Source organism: Sphaeramia orbicularis, chromosome 18 (assembly GCF_902148855.1).
Source record: "Sphaeramia orbicularis chromosome 18, fSphaOr1.1, whole genome shotgun sequence".
NCBI classification, from domain to species: Eukaryota; Metazoa; Chordata; class Actinopteri; order Kurtiformes; family Apogonidae; genus Sphaeramia; species Sphaeramia orbicularis.
Genome location: NC_043974.1, coordinates 13,912,760 through 13,934,085, shown reverse-complemented (window position 1 = coordinate 13,934,085; position 21,326 = coordinate 13,912,760). Strand labels below are relative to the sequence as shown.

Sequence of the window (21,326 nt, the reverse complement as noted above, 5' to 3'; positions counted from 1 at the left end):
ATTGTTAAAATTGTACTTACTTCTCTAAAGACATTTCAGGTTGTTCATATTTGTTCAGGTTATTCACATTTTTTTTTTGAAAAATTATACTTTGTTTTAGTGTGAATACATGAAAATATTTACATTTACAAAGAGAAACATTTGGAGTTGTCATTATTTCTATGTTATTATGATAGTATTTTACTGGTCCCACCCACTTGAGATTGAATTGGTCTGAATGTGGAACCTGAACTAAAAGGATTGTTAACATCTTAGTGTAATTTTTGCATTTCACAAATTCATCCCAAGGGACTGGACGGTTTGGCGGGCCGGATTTGGCCCCCGAGCCACATGTTTGACACCTGTGATCTACATGATCTGTGAATTAACTCTCCGGTATCCGGGTGTGCCTTTTAAGCACACTTTGCACTTCGTTTTAAAAAACTTCATATTATTTTGCACAATTTAAATAAGTTGTTCATTTTTGTATGATCTTTAAAATTCTGGCCACCAACTAAAATGTGCACATTGTAAACAAAAGAAAATTACCAGACTAGCATCTGTCTCCCAAGTGTGCCTAAAATCCACTGTTTCTTCCATTTGATATGTATGATTAGGGCTGACCTTGATTTACCAAAATAAAATCAAATTAGAGCAGAAAAATAAATCAATATATAATATTTAATAGTTTGATTTATAGGTGTGCATTTTACGCACACTTGGTGACAGATGCTAGAATTTTTGAACATTTGACCTAGCGCCAAAAATAATAACACAAATTAACCGATGTTGGAGTTAATCATTGACATATGCCAGGCTGCAAAAATCAAATAATATATGATCTACTTTTTATGTAGTATATTGAAAAAAAATATTTTTTTGTGTGCTTTGCATCAAAAAAAAAAAATGGTTTGTTTACATTACAAACACAGCATTTAAAGGGTTAAAAAAACTTGACAATTATTGAGTATTTGGTATTTTTATTTATGGCTCAAGTTGATGAAATAGAAAAAAAGTGTAAAAGAATTAAAAACAAACTGTATGACATGTTTTTTTGACATTATTCCACAAGTGTGCCAAAAAGGCACACTTGGTGCTTGGTAAGGGCCTTACTGGACAGGATACTGGAGGGTTAAATATAGGAAAATACATAATTTACACCAAAAAAAAATTAAAATAGAGAGGACAATATTCTAAAAAAAAAAAAAAATAAAATGGTGAATCAGTTTTAAAAAAAAAAAGTAGAAATAGAGAAAAAATTCCTTTGGGAACTGCTACAAAAGTAGCCCTGGGTCTTTATGGGTTAAGACTTAAATGTCTAACATCAGCATCAATTACCTGGTTACCGTTTACCTTCATAATTTTCTGGACGCCTGCAGAACAAACACCACATCATTAAGGACGACAAACGTCAACATTTTCCTCTAGAGCTAGCATTCATACCAGTATCACCTAGTTTTTAACGCATCAACAGCTCCTAATAGAACGTATTGTACAGGAAGAACGACTGCAATTTAACTTCCTGTGGTCACAGTTTCCCCTCACATGATCCCACTCACTCTGTGCTTTATGTTTTAGCTTTTCAGTTGCTGCACAGAGTCTTTAAGGCAAGGAAGGAAGCCACATCAGTCGAGGTGTGCAGTAGATGGAAACAGAAAAAACCTCTGGCGTGGATTTACTTGTAAGGCTTTAAAAAAAAAAAAAAAGGACGTCAGCAGTTGAAGGTCAGTATGTGTGTTTGGTAGAATTCGACTGATTCTAAAATAGATCGGGAACAGATTTAGGACAAATGAAGGTGTGGTAAATCTCAGCAGGATGGAAAGAAAAGTATAGAAAGATGGAAAATTTCATGAGTTAGAGAAGAGAAATAACCGTTAAGTATTTGTGCACTCATAAAGACCCAGTGTTATTTTTATGGCAGTTCCCAAATTAATTTTTTTCTCTGTAATTAACCTTTCCAAAGTGATTTATCATCATTTATTATAAAGTTACTCTCCATATTTTGCGTTTTTTCAGTGAAAATCAGGCATTTTCCTATATTTAATTTACTGATCATGTAGATCACAGGTGTCAAACATGTGGCCCGGGGGCCAAAACCGGCCTGCCAAAGAGTCCAATGTGGCCTGTGGGATGAATTTGTGAAATGCAAAAGACACTGAAGATATTAACAATCCTTCTAGTTCAAGAGCCAAATTCAATCTCAAGTGGCTCAGATCTCTAAAATAGTATCATAATGACCTAGAAATAATGACAACTCCAATTTTTTCACTTGGTTTTGGTGTAAAAAAAAAACAAACATTACATTAAAATGTTTAAATTTACAAACTATCCTTTTACAAAAATGTGAATAATGTATCAAATGTTCATGTTATTTACATTTTTTTTTTAAAGGATGGTTTGTAGATGTAAGCATTTTCATATTATAATTTTACTTTTTTCACTTTAAAACATAGGAGTTTGACGTAAAAAGTTTGGATTTGACATTATTTATATATAATTCTGTTTTTATTCTACTGGTCCGGCCCACTTCAGATCATATTGGGCTGAATGTGACCCCTGAACTTTAATGAGTTTGACACCTCTGATGTAGATGTTCGTAAAAGCTCAGGTTAAAGTTGATTATTATATTACAAATAGAGAAAACTGAAGAAAAAGTGAAAATTTAGCTTTTTCAGCACAATCTATCATTAAATGAACATAAACCCAGTGTGTCCATCCACTGTCATTGATCCAACTCCATGGGTTTTACTGGTGGATCAATGTTGTAGAAGATGACGGTGTTTCCATGGTAACTACGGAGCCTCTGAACGTCCAAATGGGTCATATCTGATGACCATGAAAAGATGACAAACTGTATTTTACACCAATTATTTACATGTATTGATAAGATTAGTGGATCAACAGGTATTAAACCGTTCAGATCAGTAGAAGCTTTTGGTCAGTGGTGTGTGTTTGGGTCTTTATGGGTTTAAGGAAAAGCACTTACTCATATTGAAATTACTAAATTAATTCAATATGTTTTATTTTCCCATGTCCACACAGATGGTTTAATCTTCACTTCAGATCATTTTCAGGAGGTTCAAAGAACACAAAAAAGAAATACATCTGTGTTTTTCATTTCCATCCATATACTTAGATATACAGTATATTAGGTTTGTTGATTTAGTAAAGTTGCAATGATTTCTCAGTCTCTATATTAATATAATCTGTATATATCTGAAGTATTTACAACAGGAAAATTTAAAGTTTCAGAGAATAACCAAAATATTAATTGTGTCAGATTTCATTCAATAGATGTCAGATGCTTCTGTTTGTGCTGCTTCTTTTCACGGGGTCAGAAATCACACTAAATACTGACTTTAACCTTTAGAACCCATTTAGTTTGTTTATTTTATTGTCTTTTAAGGTTGTGCACATATTTCCCTGCATTTTCTTGTTGTACGTGACGAAAAGAGAAGGGGAAATAAATATGTATGTTCATTTCAACCCTGTGCAAACAATAAAGATAAAGGTGCAATAAAACATTCGCACAGGACTATGTGAGAAAAAAGGAAATGCTGTGATTAAAACTATACAAATAAATAAATGCAGGCAAAGTCAAATACATTAAGAAATAGTTTGATCATGATTGAAACATTGCACTTTTTTTTTTGTACCCTGTCCTGTTCAGCAAAATAAGTCTACTGAGGCCATGAGTTGCTTGACAGTTTTGATCTGAGAGGGTTTTGAAACTTAAATCAATTCCCCCTATTGGTTAGATTTAATTCTTTTATTACTCTATGGATATTACCTGATGGGAGAACAGGACAGGGGTTATACACATATACAATTTTTTTTTTTTTTAACTAAGTGTGTTTTTTCAGACATTTCAAGCATTGTACTTTTGTGCAGGATACAACGTTTAAAAAAAATGAAAGAATCTGAAAAGGAAAAGGCTGAAGCTTAAGCTTATTATACCTACCCCCCTATTCATATCACCAAACAAAATGACTTAAAATAGCTACCAATGCCTTTTGCTTAGTAACAATAGCAACAACAAAAAACAAAACAGTTCAATAGTTTAGGTAGTGAAAAAATATACATTCACCATTCTTCATATATTTTCTTGACATTTCTTTTAACCCTCCTGTATCCCGTCAAGCAAGGCCCTTATTAAGCACCAAGTGTGCCTTTATTGCACACTTGTGGAATAATGTCATAAAAATTTCAAACAGTCTGTTTTTAATTCTTTTACACTTTTTTCTATTTCATCAACTTGAGCCATAAATAAAAAATACCAAGTACTCAATAATTGTCACATTTTTTAACCCTTTAAATGTAGTGTTTGTAATGTAAACAAACCATTTTTTTTTGAATGCAAAGAACAAAAAAATAATCTTTTTCAATATACTACATAAAAAGTGGATCACATGTTATCTGATTTTTACAGCCTGGCATATGTCAGTGATTAACTCCAACATTGGTTAATTTGCATTATTGTTTTTGGTGCTAGGTCAAATGTTCAAAAATACTAGCATCTGTCACCAAGTGCACGAAAAATGCACACCTATAAATCAAACTATTAAATATTATATATTGATTTATTTTTCTGCTCTAATTTGATTTTATTTTGGTAAATCCAGGTCAGCCCTAATCACACATATCAAATGGAAGAAATAGTGCGTTTTAGGCACACTTGGGAGACAGATGCTAGTCTTGTAATTTTCTTTTGTTTACAATGTGCAAATTTTAGTTGGTAGCCAGAATTTTAAAGATCATGCAAAAATGAACAAGTTTTAAATTCTAACCTTATTTAAATTGTGAAAAATAATATGCAGTTTTTTAAGACGAAGTGCAAAGTGTGCCTAAAAGGCGCACCCGGATACCGGAGGGTTAAACATAGTTTTAGACGTAAACAAGTGGTGCAATTCACAACAGACAGCGCCTCTTGCACATATGTAGCTTCTTTTGGCATCGATGCAGCTGATGTCATCATGTCTATGCATGTGCTTATGTCAGCATATCAGTTGTCTCTATATATGTGGCAAGTTTGAATTAAATTGATACAAAATTGATGTTTTTACAGAAATGTTAAATTTCGCCCAATTTAAGTAAATGGGAGAAAAAAAACACATTTTAAAAATTTATAAAAATTTGAACTTCAATCTACTGTTCCCAAAATGTAATCAGATCTGTTCAGCATCACTGGTAATCTATAAACCAAATTTGGTATGAATTCAACCAATAGTTTTGCTACTAAAGTGTGAACAAACAAACTGAACAAAAAACAATACCCCTTTCCTGACCTTGGGGTGGGGTGATAAAAGAGCTGCAGTCTATTAGCTTCAAGAGCCCCAATATAACTATAACCATTTTTACTTCCCTTTGACTACTTCATCATTTCTGATAACACATTCAGAAAATTGTGCAACACTTCACACATTGCTACACATCACTATGTTAAAAAACTAAATCCAACATCCTGTTTTTTGTTTCCTCTGCATAGGGTTTTGTAAGCCTCACAGTTAACGCTCCTTCAGACCCTTCAGCGGTATTCAAGATGGTATCTAACACAACCTCCGCCCTGATAGCCCCAACGTTCAGCACTTTGCCGCTCAGTGCTCGGATCGGCATCGTCATCCTGTCGCTAGCGTTTGCACTGGGCTTCCCTGGGAACCTGTTTGTGGTGTGGTCAGTGTTATGTCGGGTGAAGAAGCGTTCGGTGACCTGTCTGTTGGTGCTGAACCTGGCCATGGCAGATGCTGTGGTGATGCTCAGCGCTCCCATTTTCCTGCGGTACCTTTCCAGAGGCCCGGACTGGGAGTTTGGCACAGCGGCATGCAAGCTGGTGCACTACCTGTCAAGTGTGAACATGTATGTGTCCATCTACCTCATCTGTCTGATGAGTATGGATCGCTGGCTGGCTGTCACTCGACCTTTTCTGTCCCAGAGACTGAGGACGAAGCGGTCCCTGCTGGTTCTTCTGCTCTGTGTTTGGGTGGTGGCTTTCATCCTGTCACTACCCATGCCCTTCTACCGCAGGTAAGACGAGACTGTACAGTTAATCCTGCTTTAAAGGGGTCATATTTTGCTAAACCCACTTTTATTACGACATTTATTTGTGTATTTGGACCATAATAGTTCAAAAAGTTTGAATTTGAACCCTCAGGTGCTGCACAGCTATCTTTATATTCATGCCGGCAAAAATCGAGTAGATTTCTACAACCAGTTTTAATCCCTGCTTAATTTGTTACGTTTTATAACTACAGGGTGTATCAAAAAAAAAAAAAAAAAAAAGTATACATTTGAAAAATTACCCCCAGTTCTGCATTTAATAATTTTTGGAATTTTCTTCTACTGACATTGGTAGGTAGGGGATTGGTGGATATTTGTCCAAATTTACAGACCCAGGTTTTCATGCATGAGTGTGCAGGGGCAAATTGCGCAATCCAAGTTAAAACTGGTTTGTGCAAAGTAGCGGTGGGATTTAAATCCAATCAAAGGTCATGGGAGGGGACAATGGGCATCCATCTTGTTTTCCACAAAATTGCCAGGTTACAGCATTAACACTTTGGACACCATGTCAATTTCATTTCTTTACCCATGGCAGCTGTTCCTGCCTTTCAAAGTTCATTCAACATGTTTAGGCCTGAAAATGTCACTGAGGACAGGACAAGTTAGGGTTAGGGTTAATTGTTTGTCAGCAGCAGCAGTTGTAGTCCATACTGAAAATATGTCCAAACTTCGAGCCAGTTACCTAAAATGTTCAGTTCTTGGTTGCAGTAATGAACACAAGTGGCTGAACAGGACAGTGGCTCATGTGCATTTAAAGGGCCAGCGCTTAAAACAACCTTTCTGGTGTCATTACTCAGAAATAGGGTTGAAGATGGACCTGTGGAGTTGAATTAATGAAGAATTTAGACCCAAGCAGAGCATTTACAGTTTATGTAGACCACAGGGAAATGGTTTAAAATGCAGAATTCCTTTTAAAAAAGCAAAATATTAGTCCTTTAAATAAAGTTAAATTGGAGTTTTGAATAGCTGATACAGGGTGAAATTCTAGTGAAGCGAGCTGACATTAAAGGTAAGTGAAGTAAATGAAGTTGAACCAGTGGTTTGGTCATTTTAATGGAGAAAAATATGGAGAAAAAATGGACTAAAAAGGAAAAAGTAAATATGAATCACACAAAAAAAGACTCAGCTTTACTGTCATTCAATCAAAAGACATGATACACTGAAAAATATGACAAGTTGATCTCAACTTAACTGAATCTAGGAAAATGGTTGCACTCAAAAAAGACAAGTAAACATGATCATTAGTCTTAATTCAGTTTACTTGATAAGCTTATTTAATGTACTTAGAAATATCAAGTATAATTAAATTGATCTTTCTAAGTGTAAGGAACTTAAATAACTGAAGAAAGCACAACAAAGAATGAATAGTTTGCAGGGTTATTCTTTCTTCAAACAAAATTCCTTAACAGCATCAGGTTAAGCAAATAGTTTTAATCTAACTTGGAATGCATTTCTATTTAGTTTTGGGTTTTTCTTTTTTTACAAGAGTTTCTTATACTTAGAAAAGAAAGGAGGACCTTCCTCAAGAGAAAGGACCACAGACTGTGATTAAGCAGGATTTCCACACTAGAATGAGCAAGACCACATTGACTCATGGTATTTCAAAATGGCCACCCCAAGAATAGATGTTCTGGCTGATTCCACCTTCAACCACATTGCACATTGGTAGAGGAGTTTAAGTACATCTGTGGAGCCTGATAGCTCTGGGAAACTTAAAGTTCAGAGCCTTGACATGTAAGCAACCGTTCAAATCAGTGTGTTTGTGCACGTTACAGAACAACACTGGCATGCGTTTGTTTACTTTTGGGGTTTCTGAGCATCCGAACACTTCTTTCCATCTAAAATTACCTTCCACGTTGCCTCAGAAATCTTCAGTGCTCCCCTCCTGCTCATTGACAGTCACTAACTAGTGATGTGCAGATCAATACTGAAATACTGACATCTCCCATACCAGATCTTTATACTCTAGAATCAATTCACTAATCAAAACATCGATGCTTTTGATACTTTGGTCATTTTAGGTAATGTAAATCAGGAACACAGTGGAAAGTAGCTAAACTATTGGGATCTTATCCAAATGATATGTGATTGGTGGGAACTACTTCTTCCGCCTGGGTAGGTGTGTACAGCTTCTCAGTCAGTCAACTCTGACTCACTCAGTCCGTACTGAGCAAAAAACCAAACAGACTAAAGGGGAAAACAGTAAATATGTTATTGTTCCTGAACAAAAACTTGTGAATCAGGGAAAGTGTCAATATTGAATGCTTTTCTTGAAATGTTGCATGTTCAGTATATTCATGTTAACATGTTCATGTAACATGAATTAATATGCAAGTGTGGTGGAAAGAGGATCCTTTAGAGACAAACAGATTATATTAATATAGGTATTTATTCACTTAAAATAACAATACATACATGAATGGATTGATACGTCCATTTAACAAGAGGTCATGTATGGAAGTAAATCTGTCTCATCAGATTTTGAATTATAAAAGCCATTGAATTTCTAGCATTGACTTTTTTTTTTTGCACTGAAATTAAATATCTGAATTTTTCTGTCTCTCAATTTAACAATGTTCATAAATTTAGTCTAAAAAAAATTCAGATGCAAAACTTGTTTGTCTCTATGTGTTCAGCCCTGCGATGAACTGGGGAAATGTCCAGGGTGTACCCCACCTTCGCCCATAAGTAGCTGGGATAGGCTCCAAGCGACCCCCGTTACTCTAGTGAGGATAAAGAGGGCTCAGATAATGAATGAATGAATGAATGCAAAACTTTCAGAAGCAACAAATTCAGATGCAAAAAATTCAGAGGCAAAAAAATTCCGATCACACACTCGGGACATCAAGGATAAGCAATCGATTCTATCTCAAGTTGAAGCCAGCCAATCGAGTTATGTTAGGTTGGTCAAGTGATGCCGATGCAGGAAGACGGTCCAGATGTGTGATCTGAATTTTTTTGCATCTGAATTTTTTGCTTCTGAGTTTTTTGCATCTGAAGTTTTTGCTTCTGAATTTTTTGCATCTGAATTTTTCGCTTCTGAATTTTTTGCATCTGAATTTTCTGCATCTGAATTTTTTGCTTCTGAATTTTTTTGCATCTGAATTTTTTTTATTCTAAATGTATGTACATAGTTGAATTCAGAGACAAAAATTCAGATATTTAATTTTAGTGCAAAAAAAAAAAAAATCAGATACTTAATTTCAGTGCAAAAAAAATCAGTGCTAGAAATTCAATGGCTTTTATAATTCAAAATCTGATGAGATGGATTTACTTCCATAGTCATGACCACAGATGAATACAGCGGAGACAGTGAGTCAAGGAAGGAAGACCCAGGAAAAAGCAAGAGCAAGCAAGAAAGTATATCTGTGCGAATCCATCACTGGGGATGTGGTTTGGGTGTGTGTGTGAAACCAGATATGGACCTTAGATGTGAATAAAGCCCAGATACGGAAATGTCACACAGGTGGTTAAATAAGAATCAAATACTTGACCAAAGATGTCCAAATGATGCCACTACACAAGTTTTCATTCTTATAATAATATATGTATTTTTTTAAAATGTATTTGTACAAAGTATTGGTATCGGATCGGTATCACCGATGCCAGCCTTAATTTTACTCCATATCGGATCAGAAAGGAAATCTGTGGTATCAAACATCACTGTCACTAACTAACTTAGCGCCTCATGTCCTCTTCTGTGCCCTTTTTGACAGTTGACAAACCTCCTTAAAGGTCCTTAAAGAAGTAAATCAACGCCACCAACTGGACTGGAGTGTGACTCCAAAGGGTGTTTAATACATTAATGTCAAGTTTCAAGTCCAGTTTTCTCCGATGAACTTAGTTTTCTACTTCTTTAGGAGAAAATGAGTAAACACTTAAAATACACGAGTTCAATTAACAAGATAGTGAGGAATAAGTAAAGTATCCTAACATGATTTAAGCAACTACAAGTATTACCTTTTAGAGCAGGGGTGTCAAACTCATTTTAGTTCAGGAGCCAGATTCAGCTAAATTTGATCTGAAGTGGGCCGAACCAGTAAAATAATAACATAATAATATATAAATAATGATAACGCCAAATTTTTTATATGCAAAAAGTAACATTAAATTATGAAAACATTTATATTTTACAAACTATCCAAACAAAAAAGATGTGAATAACCTGAAAAAACAGAAATTTCTGAAACAAAACAAGAAATAATCATAACAAAAATTTGATCAATATTATGCCTCAACTTATGATTTCTACATGTCCATTACAGATCAGATCTACAAAGACACAAACCAGGCAGAATATTGTTAAAATTGCACTTATTTTTCTTTAGACATTTCAGGTTGTTCATATTTGTTCAAGTTGATGTTTTATTATTAAAGGATATCAGAATTTAATGTTCTTTGCAGTAAATCAAAGAGAAAAAAATTGGTGTTGCCATTATTTATAAGTATGATGTCATTCGTTTTTTCACATTTAACCAAGAAGAAAATTTGGAGTCATTATTTCTAGGTTATTATACTATTATTTTCGAGTTTGACGCCCTTGATTGTTTATATCTTCTACACTTTGCAAATTCATCCCACAGGCCAGATTGGAACCTTTGGTGTGCTGTTTTTGGCTCCCGGGGCGCATGTTTGACACCTGTGTTTTAGAGTGTAGAATGAAATATAGTTACCCAGGTCTCTGTGTTTGCACCAGGAAATAGGATGAAATAATAATGGATAAAAGCTTAATAGAATAAAAACTACCACAAAATTGGCCAAAAATGTAATAAAATAAACATCTGAATATATACAATATTGCACAATGCACATCAGTAGCAACAGCTGAAAGTAGTGGTGCATGAAAGCAGCACTATTATAGAGAAGAACATTAGAATAGAAGGTCTTGCTCAGCTAAATATGCAAGCAGCAAACATCTGAGAACTGAAAGTGGTCAGGTTTCAAGACTTCACAGAAATCTTGCTTGAGGTCATAATGTACACTTATTTCTGAAAAAATGATGCTCATGCTACTTTCTACTTACTTTCATATTTCTCAGATTTAACTTTACGGTCACATTCCTGAAACTGTTGTTATGGTAAAGTTTAGGTGATGACAACACTTGTTTTAATACAGAAAAGATCCACAAACACTGGCTCACAGGAAGTGTGATCTTATCATGACTACAGCACAAATCTGACTCTGTGGAAGGAAATGTATTATTTCCATTAGAAAAAAAAAGCTAAAACAAAAAGGCCTGTTTGCATTATGAAATGATGTGGGCGTTTTTTTTTGCTGAGATGAAAGTTTGCGTTACGGTGGTTTGATAGTTTTTGAATGAATTTAATTACAGATAGCATTAGCACAAACTGATGGGCATCAGCAATAAACTGCAGGGTAAGTAGAATGATATACTGTGCTAACAAAGTTATATCTGGAGCTGAAGAAGTAGATGAAGTGTGAACTTTCTCACTTCTTTTTCATCTGCTGACAGTTGTGAAGTACGAACAGTAATGGGTAAAGACACTTTGGAGTTAAAGCACAAGTGATCGTCGCATTAGAGAATGTGGATAGAACTATACATTTGGAATACATAGTTTGTTACAAATGTGACAGCAAGCCAGTAAAATGGGAGTTTTTTTTAAGTTTTTCAAAAAATTTCCCACTCATAATCTCCTCTCATTTATGGTAACAATGACTTAAATGATATTATCCTTTGTTGTTATTTGGTGACTGCCATAGACCAGGGGTGTCAAACTCATTTTAGTTCAGGGGCCACGTTCAGCTAAATTTGATCTGAAGTGGGCCGAACCAGTAAAATAATAACATAATATAGAAATAATATCAACTCCAAACGTTTCTCTATGTTTTACAGTGAAACAAGTGCATTTACATTTTGAAAAGGATTACATCTACAAACTATCTTTCAAAAGATGTGAATAACATGAACATACTGAAAAAATAAGTGTACTTTTAACAATATTCTGCCTCAGTTTATCATTTGTACATGTACATTATAACTTACAGATCACAGTGGATCTACAAACACACAAAACATTTAGTAACAGGCAGAATACTGTTAAAATTGTACTTACTTCTCTTACAACATGTCACGTTGTTCACATTTGTTCAGGTTATTCACATTTTCTTGCGAAATTATACTTTGTTTTAGTGTAAATACATGAAAATATTTACATTTACAAAGAGAAAAATTTGGTGTTGTCATTATTTCTATGTTATTATGACAGTATTTTACTGAATCCTGCCCACTTGAGATTGAATTGGTCTGAATGTGGAACCTGAACTAAAAGGATTGTTAATATCTTAGTGTAATTTTTGCATTTCACAAATTCATCCCAAGGGCCGGACTGGACCCTTTGGCGGGCCTGATTTGGCCCCCGGGCTGCATGTTTGACACCTGTGCCATAGATTGTACATAATTAGTGAATGGAGGTTCCTGAGTTGCTATTCTGTTCTGAAGTCAGTAAACTCATGACCAAAAGTTTTGGGAATGGTACAAACGGATCCTTTGCTTACATTTGATATATTTGTCATTAGATTTCTTTGAAACCTATATAATGCTTGTAAACGTTCTTCCGTGTACTTCAGAAACACACGGAAGGTTAAAAAAAAACAAAAAAAAAACAAAAAAAAAAAACATAAAAACTTGAGCAACAAATTTTGCTAAACCAAAACTGTCATTCCCAATCCGTGTTAGCTTTATGGAGCCAGAAGTAACTGTACTTGGACAACAGGGGCAGAACTATGGGGGGTCAGTAATGCTGAAAACTAGCTTTACTGACTTGTAGTGTTGTTTTTGGCAGCCTGCTTTAATTTTAGATTTTAGTTTTAGTCCAGTCTTTGTGCCAAACTCTCATTTCAGTCTTTATTAGTTTTAGTCACGTTCGTAGTTTTTTCATCTAGTCAAGTTTTAGTCGACTAAAACGCTGTTTTAGTTGTATTTTAGTTTTGAGAAGCCTTATTTGGGGGGGGGGGGGCAGCGCATATTTCTGTCCGAACCCGAACCATGCCTGACACAGTTGTGTCAGAACCCAGCCCAGGTCCCGTCTGGCTCGGTTCAGGTTGCAGTACTCTACCATGCGGACCTGGATTAGCAGCAGGTCTTTATGAACCCTGGACATTTGGAGCATGAGACGGAAGGCAAACTGCCTGGGTGTGAACCGTCTGGTAACCTGCGGACCTCACAATTTCACTGCACACCTGCAGTAATGAAACTAAACATTATAACGTCAATTCGTCTCATCAATGAAAATGAAGAGACATTTTATCACAGTTTTTGTTTTGTAAACTACATTTAGTCTCATTTTTATTGGTCAACAACATTGCATTACCAGTGGCGGCTGCTCGTCTTTCAGACAGGGGAAGCTCATTGTCTGCTTACATAAAAAAAAAGGTCAGGTTATGTATTTATTAATTCGGCCCTCCATTCCTTTTTAAGAAAATGGTCAGTGACCTTATCGTACCAACTAAACAAGAAAATGTTGAAATTATGTTAAATTGAAACAAGGAAGTATGAAGAATGTGTTTTATTTACAGTGCAAGAAATAGTCAAGTAATTTCATAATGGTTTCTCTCTCGATTTCACAGCAGAATGCACGACGGTATTAAACTGAACTGTGTCAGTGAAGGAGTAGATCTTAAACTAGCTGTCAATCAAACGGGATTCAGCCTTTCGACTGATCCTCCAATCAGTATGTGGAAGCCCAGCGTCCAGCCCAGCTGAGCTCCGCCCACAGCTCCATTCACCCCCAGAGACGCCGGGCATCTGGGGGCGGGACAACATCGTGGCATTTATCCAATTACCGTCCAGTTTTGAGGCAATGAAAAGAACTGTTCCACTCAGTCCCATTGAAGTGCATGGACGCTGAGCGTCTACAGGCAAATGCACTGAGCAGAGATCGAATGAGAAAACAGCGCAACGGGAATGTATGAGAAGTGAACAACATCGAGTCTGTTGACTTGTGATAAAGCTGATTTTGAACGAACTCGTCTGTGAGATGAACGTGTTCTAACACATTTGTAGTCAATGAAATGTCAACACAACCGTACATATTTAACCATTTAATTTTGGTAATTTTAGGGGAAGCCGAGCTTCCCTTGCAGTGTATGAGAAATCGCCTCTGTGCATTACACATTTAATTATAGTTACCGTCACATGACCTCCATTTTTGATACGTTTCGTCTCATTTTTGTCACACGATAAAGGTTTGTTGACGACGCTATTTGGTCATAATTTTCGTTGACAAAAGCAACACTAATGACTTGACAGTAAAAGTCATCAAGCATTATGTGTCAAAGGGACTGTACAGTCTTATTAGTGCAACCTATTAACCACATAATGTGATTAAATGAATGAAAACTCCGAAAGTTCTGGTAGCACTGAGTGAGCTATGATACAGGGTTGTCAATCAAAGCCAGATACAGCAGATTTCAATGACGGACCACCAGATCACCTACAAGAGAGTCCAAATAAAATGGAGTCCTGGGAAAAGTATTGTTGACTTAGTATTTTTACAGACAAGTTCAGTGGAAGTCTATTTAAGGCAGGACTTTTTCTGTCAGTTATAATATAACTTAAAGGTACTTCAGGCTTCATTCTGGAGCCAAAGTCCCTAAATAAGTGCCAACAGAACTATTTTTATGTGAAAAAGTGTAAAATGGTTATGGGGAAGTAGAATTTTTCCCTATGTTTTTCTTGCATAAGTCACAAATGTCTCAAATTCTATGTCCATTCAATTAAATTTCATGTTTTTTTTTCCTTTGCCAGTGTACGTAAGCTCCCGCTGCCAAACAACAGAACTTTGAGGCTTTGTTCACTGTACCACTGGAACGTTGTGGGTCATGAGGTCTTCCAGTTCCTGTTTGAGACCATCATGGCCTGCCTGGTGCCCTTCACACTCATCAACACCTGCTACTCCTCTGTTATCTGCCGCCTGCGAAGCGCCATGTTCCAGCGTAAAGGACAAAGCAGCCGCCTCATCCTGCTGATTATCGGTGCCTTTGCGGTGTTTTGGCTGCCCTACCACATCGTCAACATAATACAAGTGAGGAGGTTTATCTTTGTGTTTGGTAGACACATCACAATCAGAATTAGAATCATGTTTATTGCCATGTAAGTAAACAGAAAACATTTCTAGGAATTTGCTTCAGTGGTTTGGTACATAGATATAGTCACGGAAAAAAATATTAGACCACCCTTGTTTTCTTCAATTTCTTGTTCATTTTAATGCCTGGTACAACTAAAAGTACATTTGTTTGGACAAATAAAATGATAATGACAAAAATAGCTCATTGTAATTTAATTTCACAGCTGATATCTAGACGTTTTCCCTGTTTTCTTGATAATAACCAAAATCACTTCAGTTCTTCCATCAATAGCTATGACATTGTACTGACAAAAACAGTGCTTTTAGGCATTCCATGTTTTCTTTTCTGTCTGTTTTAGTCACATGATACACACAGGAGTTAGTACTTGATTGCATAACCATTGTTTCTAATGACTTTTGATAGTCTAATAGATTTTTCCATGACTGTAGAGCATGGAGTAGGTAAGAAGCATGCAGCCAAAAATAAGAAAAAATAAAATAAACAAGTACAATACAGCTAAAATTTGCTTAGAGGCCTTATTTATGTCTTTGTGCATAACAAATCAATATAAGTGAATCCCCAAAGGAACTTTGTGTTGGTAAATGCAAGTTATGCAAATTTACAGGATTTCAGTTCTGTTGCAACATGTTGATGGTCATATGAACTGTTTTCAGCTCAAAAATGTCCAATTTCATCACAATTAATGCTATATTTTCATGTCGCAAATGGCCAAGTTATATTTTAACTGAATTTACCTGAAAAACAAATATTCTATTCTTTTACATTCCCCAATTTTTCTTACAAGATTATATACTACATATCATGTTTTATTTTTACAGGTTGCAATATGGAGTATCGTGCTGCTTATGTTACGCGAATACATACATTAAGAATGTCATACGTCACTTTTTACATCAACAGTTTTCTAGTAATAAGCATTTTTTTAAAAGAAATAATTCTATATTGTTATTTACTCTTTAGTATGATGATAAACTATACAATAAATAATTATGATACTAGTTTCTGCACAGGGATCATTTCTGGAAACGGTGACATGGCTGCCGAGCATCAGTATGATGGGATCTGTAACAAGCATGTCACATCTGTCCACTGACACATTTTGTGTTTTTGTGTCAGCTGTCATTGTTTTAGATCCACAATACTAACATTTATGAATAAGAGGAGAATTAGCAATAGTAAGTATATAAGTTTATTACTAATAAAGTACTGGTACTGACCAGATCATCATGGGTAATGTCACGTCCGTCCACCAGCAAAAGTTTTCACATACATGTGCTATTCAAAATCCAATATTTCTGAAAATATAGCTTCCACTGTCAAATAATATCAGTAGTCTGTGCACAAATGTATTAGCATTATTTCAACACAGTTCTATGCATTTCTTGCTACTTTTTTTTTTAAACAAAAATGGCCACTCATTTGACCCCCTAAATAAATGTTAGCCGAATAGAGTTATAATGGACTATCAAATTTTTCAGTTTACAATGTGGACAAAACTAATGGCTTTGAGTTGGGGATAACTGTACCAGTTATGATTCTGTGCTAATAGTGCAAATAATGAACAGTGCAATCTTATTCAGCAGGTGGATACAGTGTTCTTTGCCATATTATTGAAAGTTCTGCATTTTTTCGTCTGTCCTCAGGTGGCTGGTCTGCTGCAGGACAGTAAGTCGCTGCTCGCTGCTGCTAAAACAGCTCGTCCCAACGTCACTGCCTTCGCCTACTTCAGCAGCGCCGTCAACCCCATCCTCTACGTGTTTGCTGGAAGCTCCCACATCCGCCAAGCTGGCCTGGGCTTCATGGGCAAACTTTTTGAGGCTACCTACTCAGAGAGCAGGAGCACATCTACGTCCCGCATGGGCCGAATGAGTCGAAGCTCCTCGGCAGATGAGAGCTCCATCCTGCACACTCTTTCAGTCAAACTGGGGAGACCTTTTAAAAGCAAAAACAAAGATAGGAGCGACAGCGTGGTAGACAAGGAAGGGTCTGACCTCAAAACCCTGGCCACTGACCAAACGGAGTAGCTCAAAGCATTTTCCATCAACAATAAATTACAGGGTGTTTATGCAGGTCTTGATAGTGTTAAAAAGTTTGGAGTTTTGAAATGCTGTTTTCCAGAACTTGAAAAGTCTGGAATTTTGTGTGACAGTCTTAGTAAAGTAAGGAAAAAAGTTTCTCTTAGTTGAATTTTAGAGTATGCTTAAATGCAGGATGCGAATGTGGGGGATGTCGGAGTGGGTGGGTGGGTGCGGTCCATAATTAACGTAACTAATGCTGGCGTGAAACGAAAGTGAAACTTTACAAACTTTCACTGCCCAACTCCTGGCACAAAATTTTCACACCTTCTAACCTGTGTCCACTGGACCCCTCCACTGCTCTGTGGGCTCCATGAATTTGTCACGTTTGCCCCCCCCCCCCCTTTACGGTGCCCCAATGCATGGGGACGTTCACAAATTCTGAGACTGATAGTTTGGTTCAGGTGAACGTTAGTGCCAGTAATGTAGAATATAGGTGTAAGAAAATTGCCACAACCAGCCTGGTTACTTACATTGGTTGGTTGCCCCCCCGAGGATGAAATTCACTTAGCAGAAGTGTGTGGGGGGGTGATCCCTCCTAACAAATCACACCCTGCTTAAAGGCATATTATCTTGTAAGATAATACAAAAGGAAACATAAAAAAGTTGATATGATTTCACTAACCGGTCGATACTGGAATGATTCTAGTGTCACTTGTTTGTGTGATATCATGCACTTTTGTGATTTTCATATGATTTGAAAATGTTTCAGTCAGTAAAACATAACTTTACTGTGAATTATGCATTTATTCATTCATACATTTATTTACATGAACTTTTCTACTTTGCACAACAGGTACAATCTCAACCCAAAAAGTAGGCATGCAAGTATAAAAATACAGGAAAAAGTTTTGGAAAAGTCTGGAATTTTCATCTGGATTAAGAGCAAGCACCCTGAATTAGAATCATGACAGGAACTTGGACTCTGCAAATCATCTATCAGGCCAATGGTGATCTATTTCAGGGTCAGGGTTTGGGTCACATATGAGCCACATTGCAACAGATCTAGTTTAGATTGCATTTCAGCCACATGTTAATCACAGGAAGTTCAGATGTTCCTTCTCTAATGAAGACATGCATAATAGTATTAGACTTGTTGTGATATAAAGCTAACCCTAACTCAGCCATACCCCTACCCTATACCTATCCCTCCCAGTATCTGCAGCTGTAAAATACAGAGTACTATGCTTTATGATCGAGTATTAGTGGCCTTGAGTTGGTATTGTTATTGGACTGCAGTCAAGTCAGACGTGTCAGCATTCACAGGTTCCTTTTAAATTATGTTAAGCATGAATTATTAACGTACTTTTTATGAAAAAAAAAGGAGAACTTAAAGCATCATACAAACTGTCTTCTTTCTACTTCCCTCTCCCCCTTCACTGAAGTAATGTGCAAAAAGGGCAAAAATTGAATATTGTCACATCTGGCTTTGTGTTTATAAACCCAAGATGTGGCAGGTTGTATTTAATTCAATCTTATGAGTATAAATTATGTTGTAATGCTTAATAAACAAATTAAATAAAAGTATTGTTTGTGGTTTTGTACACTAAGTACTACCTTACAAAAGACATCCGCTGCATTTCATGATGTGTGAATGACAAGATGCTGTTACTTGTGAAATGTTCAGCAGCACGCACTGTTTCGTGTCTTTACCAAATGAGGAGTTGCTGTTACAACCCAGCGCAACAGTTACAAGAAGGCTTGTGGTGAATCATTTGACCTCAAATCAACGCAGAAAAAGATCAAATGAACAGGAAACATGAGTCACAACTGTTGAGTGACAAGGGACAGAAGGGTTCTCAGTGTCCTGGAGACACAAAGATGAATCTCAGATCAGAGATTTTCGCTTTAGTCAAGTCTTTATTGACCCGCAGTTACACAGACTAGTCTACAGTAGTAGAGCACAGGCGGTAAGACTGCATAAGAAGTCGGGGGATTAGTTTAAGGGAATTTTACGTCTGGAAATATTGAATGATACAACCACAGAAACATCAAGAGGGTATAGTTTTATGTGCACACACATGCTGGAAACATGATTCCATTAGACAAAATAGTTTTTAACCAGTGGCGACTGGTGAAATTATTTTTTGGTGGGGCGCAGTTACTGAGTTTTCAGCTGCACTATAACCACATGTCACCATTAGGATACACCAGAGCACATGCACCACTATTTTAAAATATCAATTTAAATTAAAACTAGAAAAGCACTCAGAGAGCGCAGACCCCTCCCAATCACCACCAAAATTTTTAATAAAGTTCTTCCCAGGCTTATCACAGATTTTCCCAGGATTTTCTCTGGACCTGCTGCGGTGGTCCTGCCTCTCTCCTGCCTTCATCATCATCACTCACCTATCCTCAACTGCCTCCATGTGTCTCCCACCTACTCCCCCCTTCTCCCCCAGTCTCTACCTCTATCGCTCTCTCTTTCTTTACCCTCTCTCTTTAACCCCGACTGGTCAAGGCAGACGGCCATCCTCCAGGAGTCTGGGTCTGCTCGAGGTTTCTGCCATTAAAGGGAAGTTTTTCCTCGCCACTGTCACCAGTCACAAGTGTTTGCTCCTGGAGGATTCTGTTGGGTTTCTGTAAATTGGCTTAGAGTCTGGTTTTTGACCAACTCTATATATAAAGTGTCATGAGATAACTTTTTTGTTGCGATCTGGTGTTATATAAATAAAATTTGACTGATTGAATGATTTAATTGGTTTTCCCCTGTAAGTCGGTTTGGAAAAAGCGTCTGCCAAATGCATAAACATAAACATAAAATTTAATAATTTGCTCCTTGTGCCAGTATCAACATTTCCTGAAAATTTCATCCAAATCCATCCATAACTTTTTGAGTTATCTTGCTAACAGACAGACAGACAAACCCAGATGAAAACATAACCTTCGACATTTGTTGGCAGAGGTAATAAAAGTCCAATTAACATTACGCCTGACTTTAACAACAGAAAAATATGCATGTTTGATGGATAGACTATGAAATTTACATATAAACAAGTGTTCAGAGAATGCAAACCTCCGCCAAGCACCCCGAACGGTGTGCATGTGTGGATCGACTATTTCTTTTTAAATTACACAGTTTCAAGGTTGTTCCATACAGCAGAAAAAGTTTAAGCTTGGTACCAGTCATGTGTATGTCAAACTATATTAAAATCCAATCAATATTTGTTGAGTTATAATGAAAAATGTGTCATAAATGGGATTTTCAATGTTAAATTGAAATGTCCACAGAGTCCACATTCCATGGTGGATGTGGACAATTTTGTGCCAGATACAAGATATTGTTATAAGCTGTGGGTGGATCAAATTGGAGGCGTTTTGAATTTCTTTTATGAATTTTCGAAAATTGCTCAATGATGAGTGATAGGAAAATTGTAGATTTTGTGACCTTGCTGTGACCTTGAACTTTGGCCTACTTGGCCCAAAATTTAATGGGTTCATCCCAGGGCCTAGGCCTATCTGTGGGTACAATTTGGTAAATATGGTTGGAATAGTTTTCCCGCAAAGTTGCTAAAAAACAAACACACAAAGCAAAGTGATCACAATACCTCCTGGCAGAGGTAAAAATACATGACTGAAAACACAAACTGTGTATTTTTATATTAATTTAAATTGATGTTTTAAAATAGTGGTGCATGTACTTTGGTGTATCCTAGTGCTGATATGTGGTTATAGTGCAGCTGAAAACTTACATGAATACTGCGCCCCACCAAAAAAATTATTTCACCAGCCCCCTCTGTTAGGTAGGAATCTTGGAATTTTCTTCTAAATGCAACTTTCCTTTTGCTGGCAGTCTGTGACCCTTCTGCTGTCCCATCATTAGCTCATTCCTGGTTCTAAATGGATGAGTTAAATGGACGAATATTGTGGATGTTCAGCAAAAATGCCAAGTAAATTTGTAAAAATGTACTTGCCAGGGCCAACCAAATTAAATGAACTTATATTGGCCGGTATTTTTGTTCTGTGAAGTAAAGGGAACACAAAACAGACCTGGGCATTCACAACCTTAGGTGTCATCTTTGGCTAAATACATATACTGTATATAAATACACACATACATATACATGCATACACTATACTGCCAAAAGTATTTGCTCACCTGCCGTGACT

The 21,326-nt window shown here is 36.4% G+C and overlaps 1 protein-coding gene across 1 annotated transcript; it reads left to right on the top strand.

Moving 5' to 3' along the window:
* The first annotated feature begins 1,570 nt into the window (after positions 1 to 1,570).
* Positions 1,571 to 17,924, top strand: ltb4r (leukotriene B4 receptor). Its single transcript, XM_030162987.1, has 4 exons — positions 1,571 to 1,703; positions 5,465 to 6,000; positions 14,801 to 15,077; positions 16,785 to 17,924. The coding sequence occupies exons 2-4, from the start codon at positions 5,519 to 5,521 to the stop codon at positions 17,163 to 17,165; spliced, it is 1,140 nt and encodes a 379-aa protein (XP_030018847.1). The 5' UTR covers positions 1,571 to 1,703; positions 5,465 to 5,518; the 3' UTR covers positions 17,166 to 17,924.
* The last annotated feature ends 3,402 nt before the right edge of the window (positions 17,925 to 21,326 follow it).